Source organism: Eufriesea mexicana, unplaced genomic scaffold (assembly GCF_001483705.2).
Source record: "Eufriesea mexicana isolate 0111107269 unplaced genomic scaffold, ASM148370v2 scaffold1145, whole genome shotgun sequence".
NCBI lineage: Eukaryota > Metazoa > Arthropoda > Insecta > Hymenoptera > Apidae > Eufriesea > Eufriesea mexicana.
In genome coordinates, this window is record NW_016909253.1 from 160,780 (window position 1) to 168,832 (window position 8,053).

At 48.6% G+C, this 8,053-nt stretch overlaps 1 protein-coding gene across 1 annotated transcript in view; it reads right to left on the reverse strand.

Moving 5' to 3' along the window:
- The window catches only part of LOC108547608 (uncharacterized), a 167,551-nt gene that overhangs the window by 150,350 nt on the left and 9,148 nt on the right, over window positions 1-8,053 (reverse strand). Inside the window, exon 2 of the mRNA XM_017900194.1 lies at window positions 4,859-5,093. Coding sequence (XP_017755683.1) covers window positions 4,859-5,093 — 235 coding nt within the window. The remainder of the gene's footprint in view (window positions 1-4,858; window positions 5,094-8,053) is intronic.

The following is an 8,053-nucleotide window of genomic DNA, read 5'->3' on the forward strand; positions in this document are numbered from 1 at the left end:
GAATGCCGGGTGCGCGACAGTCGTGACGGAAAAAATGACCGACTGCTCGATCGTGGAAATCGGCCAGGCTTGTTAACCAAGGCGAGGAAGAAGAAGCAGACGAACCAGCGACAGAAGGTGGATGAAGAAGTGGCCGAGGAGCGGCGCGCAATTACGAAACAGCTAGATGCCCCGGAAAGATGCGCGGCTTTGATACGAGCCGACGACGAGGGGACGCTGCTATTCGCATTACCTGGAATTTCGATTCCGAGCACCGTCGTGCCTCGCTTTAATTAACCCCGCAGTCTAATGAACGAATGCGAAGCTGCTCGCGTTCGAAGACAGGCGAAAATCGCGAATTTTCAAGTGCACGCGCGAGAATGAAATCGCGAAGGGGGAACGAAAATCCTCGTTTCTGCATCACGCTCACGAAGACGTGTCTGCGATCTCGTGAAAGGATTCTTTGACCCCTTTAAACCGTGAAAATACGCGGGTTTATTCCGAATATCCGCGAAGAAGAGCATAAATCTGTTGGAGCAAACAGGAAGAGAGGCGTGGAATTTCGTGTGGACTAAAAATTGCTCGCCGATGTTTTTCCCGCCCACGCCACTTGTCACGCGTTTAGCACTTCCGGTTCTCGAGCTCGAGGGTTCGATACCTGCGCCACGGGGGCGACCGCGGTGACTGCACGGCTCGCGAGTGGAAGCGGATGGCACCTAGTCAGACCGCGTTGGTGGAAATAGGACGCGATCCCATCGACGATCTTGCACGACGGGGAAAAACGGGGAAAATTCGCGCGGATATTTCGGATATTTTACAACGATGGATCGCGAAAAGCGGAATTAAACGAAAGACGAGGACGCAAACACGGATATATCATCGTCGCGAAACGCGCCGTTAAGTGCATCATTTTTTCCCCGATTCTGTTGCTTTTCAGCGTCGATTCGAGCGCAGCTGGTACACGAGAAAGGAGAGGAGAAAACGGGAGCAAAACGAGAAGCCCGACTCTCTCGGTTCAGGCTAAAAATACCTCTCCTCTTTACCTACGCCCCCTTCGCTCTCGGGCACACCCTGAGTCTCTCTCGCTTTCTCTCTCGGCTCTCCTATCCTATTTCGCTCTCTTCTACGCGTCTCTTTCCACCAGCTTGCTCCACTCCTCGCTCTATCCCTCGTCTCTGTCCTTCCGCTTCGCGCTAGCTCCAAACCCGTCACTCTCCGGCTATAAATAAAAAAAATAACGAGAACACCGTGCGCGCTGCGGGTGTCTCGAGAGAAGAATAATTAGAAGCGGCCCTTGGAGCGTCCACAGAAGAGAAAACTCTTCGGCGTAAAGCGTTCCTCTCCTTCTCTCTCTCTCTCTTTCTTCCTGTCGCGTCTAGCTTCTCGCATCCTCAAAGATTTCGCGTGAATATGCGATCAGCCCTTTTGCGAGGCAAAGTTCAACCACTCGAGCTAGGGGCTGTGCACCAAGGGGATTAACGTCGGCTTCGATTTTGGATTTTGACCAACGAAAAATTCGGAAAACTCGCGATGACAATCGCGTATCGATAAGGAAGCAACCACCGCGATTCGGAGACACCCTGTGTCAAGAATACCCCGCCTGTCCTCCGCATTTCCCTACCCCCGTCGCGAATGCAAATATTTTTAGGTGACACTCGGTCACGTCCACCCCGAAACCTTGGCCATCCCTCGTTAGCCTCGCGATCTCTCGTGATCTCTCGCAGGGTCCGGTCCTCTTCCTTCGCATCCCCGTAACCCCCGATTAAATAGCCTTCGCTGCACGATTCGGACAGGCCGATAAAAATTCTATCGCGATCACGGCGCGATAGCCGATAGGACGAAATTACTTCTTGCAAGCTCGTGGCTATCGATCACGGCACGGCGCGGCGGAAGATTCCAGCGTATCGATCTCGGTTAAATAAACGTTAGCCGCGGACCCGAGGGTGGGTGTTTTATTAATTCCCGTGCACAGTGGCGCCCGTATTTCTGGCAACGGCCGTCCGAGAATTCGCGCAATTCGCGAGAACGAAATCTCGGCTAATGCAAAGGCTGCCTTTATTCTAACCGGGACAATATCGGCGAAACACGGCAATGTGCTACGTGACTGTCGATATTTCCGCCTGGATCTCGCCGCGGCATTAGAGCCACGCACTAACGCTCTTATCGCACACCGTCGCTAACGCGCTCTCGCCTCGAGATCGTGGCGGAAAACACGGTATATACGAGAGGCCAGGCCGCGGAGGGTGAGTGGGAAAGAAGAAATAAAGATAAAATTGCGAGAACGTGGAAGAGGTCGAGAAAGAGAGGGGGTGAGAGTGACGCAGAGGGGGGAAAAAATCGAATTAAGTCTGGCGGATCGGGGAGGAAAGCAACGTCGGTGGCGATTTTACGATTTCTCGGATGGAAGCCGAAGGTGGCGGCGAAGGGAGGGCGAAGAGAAGAAAAGAGCAACCCCTGTGGAGGTGGAGACGAAGGTCGAGAGATGGAACCGACGATCTGGATGCGAATTCCATTCCATTAGTCGGCCGTTAACGATCGAACGTGCCCGTTCGTCTGTATACGCAGGATATATCCTGGGAAGGTTTGCTCGTCGGGGTGCTGAGGAATGCAGGGTAGGGGCGAAGAGCTCCGTACCACCCCGATAGCCCGGGCTGCTCGTCGTACGACGAATCGTCGTAAAGGATTTTCGATTACGTTTTGTAGCCTTCCCGTCCTTTTTTCCCTCGCCGTCCGTGTTTATCGCCGGCCGTGTGCTTCGTGACTTTTATTTTCTTGGCGAAAACGCGACCCAGTTCCGGATGCTCCTTCCGATCCATGGATTCTTTTAATTGCGAGCCCCGACTCGGAGATGCGGGTTGGGAACGGGAATCTTGGACCCAGTAGTCGCGGATATTCGTGGTCGGACGCATCCAATCGTCCAGACGATGTACGCGGTATGTCCCGGGAATGTGTCGAACCGAGAATCGAGGAAATAAATCTTCCAGCTAATTATGGATGGTTAATCGGTAAAACGTTCGCTATATCTTGGAACCTAGAAAGCGTGGACAAATTTCGAGAACCAGTTTTTAATCGTGTAACATTTCTAAGCTCTGCGGTATCATTTCAATATTTCACGCGTAGTTACTTCTAATCCATTACCTCGTATTCGTTGTTCAAGCTTCGAGGTGTTAAAATACGGGGTTAAATCTTGAAAAAATTCAGCGTCGAGCGGTATATTCGAAATAAATTGCCCCCGTTTGTTTCGCGGATAATCAATTCGCGATAGGTGCGGCCGAGATGTTACCTTTTATTGGACATTTACGTGCCGCGAGTCGACGCGAGTAATCTCAGTTTAATGGCGCAAAAAATCTACTGTACTTCTCGCCCGCGTTGTACCTGGGGATTTTTAATACGCGTAACGCGAAGACCACGACGGTCTTTTCAGTCGGTCAGAGAGAGGCTGGAAAGGCTCTTAACCGTGTCGCAACGCCGACCCGGCGTGTTCGAGGACCACGTAAAAGGGACAAGGTACAGGGTCACGTAGTTGCTCGAATGCAGGATCACGGGGAGGTTGGCTTAACGATACAGCAGGGAAATTCGGCGGATGACGCGGCAGCTTGCAGGCGAAGCACACGGTATCCGTTCAGAGGGCAGACGGGCTCTAACGATTCACGAATTCTTCCACGGAGCGTAAAACAAAATGCCGTCGACGCTGGAAATGCCGCGCATTCGCATTCCCGGCATATCCGCCTTTCTCTCTTTCCTGTTTTCTTCGCCCTGCCGTACCCCGTCGCTGCCTGTACGCGCCGTGCTCCAACCCCTAGACGTTTACCCAGCGAGAATGCGGGGACGGTCTTTAAAGTGAAATTGAATTTCGCCGAACGCCGCGTGCCTTTCTAATTCGAATTTGACGTTCCCGTCGCGGTCCGACCGCGGTATATATGCCTCGCGGATTTATTCGACCCTCGATTCCACCCTCGACTCCACCCTCCGCTCCGCTCTCTCGATCCCACCCCCTCGATCGCGATGGTGGCTGCCGCATGGTCGCGAATCGAAAGTGCGAAACTGCGAGGAGTTACGAGCCGCGAGGAAAATTTATAGACCGTCAGGGAGCCGCGACACCTGTTCCCGCGCCGGCATTACCATCTGAAATATTCCCCTTGTTTATGGACCGACCGAACCCCGTCGGCTCGCGCGCCATCACGGGGTCGAGAGAGCAGACTCGTGGAATTTCTTTTCCCACGCAGGATTGCGATTGAAACGGTCTCGTTGAATTTTACAACGCCGCTGGCTGCGAATCCGCCTTTCCACGCGCGCAAATTCTCGCGGATACATGCGAGCGGAAGCTACGATTATTCCGGGATTTGCCCGAGGATTTCGTCGATCGAGCGGGGGATATTCTTGGAAATTGATCTTCGGGTCTACGCCTGTCTTTTCGATTCTTTTTGCGACGAGGTATGGGGGTACATAGGCGTCCGAACTCGCGCGTTATTGTCACGGAATTCGGTGTGTCGTTGGTTGGAGCGGAACGCGACGTAGCTGCAACGACTCGCGCCGGAAACGACGACGTACGCGTCCGATAATTTCCAACTTCTCCAATTATCGTTTCTCACGCGGACTGGGAAAGGAGGTCGAAGAGAATAAACCCAGGAAATGGCGTATTCCGCTGGCTGACGTTGCTCGAAACGCGGCTGGGAAATAAGTACTCGCCGATCATCGAAACCGCGCGTGCGAATTTCCAGCGAAATCTCCGTCAGAGAAATCCGCGAATTTTCGTTCCTAACATCTTCGTTCGTTAATTGATCGCCTTGCTAAAGGCCATGTAGCTGAGAAACTCTTTTCTACGCCAAATTTCGACGAAAAAATAATTATAAAATAAATATGGAATGCAGTCACTCACCGATCAGCTTGCCGAACTGCGCCGGTGGCTTCCATTCCGGATAATGTCGTGGAAATCGCGCCCTCGACCAATAAGTCCTTAAAGTGACTTTGTACAGCGCCAGTTTATCCTGTTTGTCCTCCTTGTCCTGTCTGTCCTGAGCGAACGATCCGCATTGGCCGACCACGAACAGCAGCCGCGTTGCCAGCAGCAGCAACAGCAGCGTCTGCGACTGCAGCCACGTCCCGTGGAACATCTGCAAGCGTAAAAAATGCGCAACGATGAAAAAATGACGAGAATGGAGGGAAGGAACGGGGGATTCTAGGGAAACAAGCACGCGTGGGATTACACGGTCGTAAACCTCGGCGAGGAGCATAAATTTCGCGCCGCTGCGCGGGCTCGTCGACGGTCTTTCGATCGGAGGCACGATCAATCGATGCTTCCGATACGAATCGCAATTACACCGGCCCCGACGAATCGTCTACGCGTCCCTGCAACTCGCATCGAGCCACTGCGAGTATTTCTAGGTGCAACTACCGATTCACAGGGTGTTCCGCGCGAGCCGACACTCCGGCTGAGAGAACTCGTTATCGACCGAACATCCTTTATTATTATAAAGCGAGCAGCGCTCCGTGCCGCGAGATAATTTCGCGTCATTAACCGAATACAAATAATGATTACGAAAGCTCGTTTCGCCCTTAATTACGATATCTCGCGGATCGTAGGTGCACAATGGTACCCGCGCGCGCGGCCAAGCTGCAGGTCACCGGCACAAAGGCGAAAAGGGTTGAATGCAGACCAGAAATCGTCCGTTACACGGTGTACAGGCCGGTGTAACGGGGCTTTTTCGCCGAATTGCGCCGTGGTTTAATAATGAACACCTCGGATCGTCTGGTTGAATGAACGGGACACATTGTATAGGTGGCATGATTGCGCGTACGCGGGGTACGATAGTATCGCGGCCAGTATGCAGCGACGCGGCTGCGGTGTTTACATATGCAGATTCGCGAGTGTACTCAAAATTCAAATCGCATTCGAATCGCTTCCGATCGCTCCACGCGGCCACTACTCGTTCAAATTTCACGCCGGTGTCGTCCTCCGCGTGATTTCCCGCAGGGTTCCCGTAAATACCCATCGACTCCCTGTTAATTACCCCCTCGGCCGCGCTTCCCATTTCTTCCCGACCTCGTCTTTCGATCCCAGTGCTTTTTCGAATATTATACTGTTCCATAAATTTCAGATATTTTTTTTCTTTTTTAATTTGTATTGTATTGTCCATTACTACCATTTGATTCTCGCAGACGTAACCTTCCTGAATCCGTAATCGAAATTGCTGTACTCGGTTTCTGGAAAATGCGAGTTTGTCGAAAAAGGCAAGATTTTGAGGGTAAAATGAAATATTACGTAAAAAGTACATTGTACAGAAGGTACAGTGCTGTGGTACAAGTTAGGTGAGAGTGTTCCTAGTTTATCAATGTCCAAATTTGTAATTAGCGACGAAAAATATCGAGGTACATTTTATACGCCAGTAAGTATTATTTATTAGATAATACGTATCATTTTTTTTATGCCATGATTATCCTTAATTGATGATCGCTAAATGACCTTATTTTTATGTCACGTAAAAGTAGTAAAAATACTTAACATAAATGCATCACGGAAATTTACATTATGAAAGCATAAATATAGTTATGATTTGTGAAAAGGTTATAAATTATCATATTTAACGTTAATAATAAATTAGTACTGTTACTAACAAATTGTGCACAATGTAAATTTATAATAAAAGTAAAAAAATTAATAAATTGTTGGCTATTACTTGAACTTATAACGAAATTGTGTTAAAATGTACCTATAGTTTGCCAAAAGTTTATAAATTATTGCACTGATTGTTAATAACAAATTAATATGGTTATTAACAAAATATTCGCAACGTATATTTATAGTAAAAATGAAAAAATTAATAAATTATTAGCTATTAAAGCGGTAAACTAATAAATAATGCAATCGGTAAAGCTCGAAAATTTTCGATCGGGGTGGGGGGGGCCTCGGCCGATCAGCGGCTATATAAGGAGCGGCGCGAGGCAGCAGAACTCATTTGTCGGTTCGACTTCGGAAGTGTAACATCTAAATTTTCGTTGTGCGCGAATTCGAAAATTTGCGATCGGGGTGGGGGGGCCTCGGCCGATCAGCGGCTATATAAGGAGCGGCGCGAGGCGGCAGAACTCATTTGTCGGTTCGACTTCGGAAGTGTAACATCTAAATTTTCGTTGTGCGCGAGGGGTGGGGGTACGAAGTGAGGGTAGGGTTGGCCCCCCCACCCTCACCCCACCCCATTAAACAATTTACTAATCATTTCTTTTTTGTTTACAGCTATTAATTATTTTTTGTATTTTCAGGTTTTAATTGTTTTAATTTCAGATGTTATTTTTTCGTTTCTATTTATTTCTATTTGAGAATTCGAATATTTCGTACAATATTCGAATGTCTCATCGTTAGGTTGTTTGTCTCGTCGTTGGGTTGTTTATGTCTCATCGTTGAATTGTTAATAATTTTTACTTTCAGGACTAATTTATTTTCTTTCAGATTTTAATTATTCTTGTTTTCCCATATTTTATTTTGTCATTTCTATTCATTTTCATTCAGACATTCGAATATTTCGTATAATATTCGGATGTCTCGTCGTTGGTTTCTTTATATATCATCGTAGGGTTGTTTCTGTCTCATCGGTGGCTTGCTCCTTCCACTCGGTTAACCTTCATGGTTTCTATTCGTTCATTTTCTTTCCTCGTACTAATCCGTTTCATTTCAGGTTCATATTAACAATAATATATTCTGTTTTAGCTTTTAGGTTACATACATCATGAATGACGCGGGATACGTGTGTTTAGATCTAAGTAGACCTAAGTAGTCATAAGATAGACTTCTAGACTAAGTTTCATGTGCGCGCTGTTCGTACAAAGGTATGCCATCTAACTTGGAGCGAATATATACCTCTCATATTTTTTCTCTCTTACCCCTCCCGTTTAACAAATAGAACATAATTGTTCTCGCGATAATCGCGATTGTTCTTAAGTGCCGACTAGCCTACGCGACGTACTCTCGTGTACTCGATAACTCCATGTTTCGTAAGTCATCCAAACGATTCGTTCCGACACTCATCCTCGCCACTGCCACCCTTGTCACGCGTCGGTTCTAGGGTGGTCGGCGGGCTGG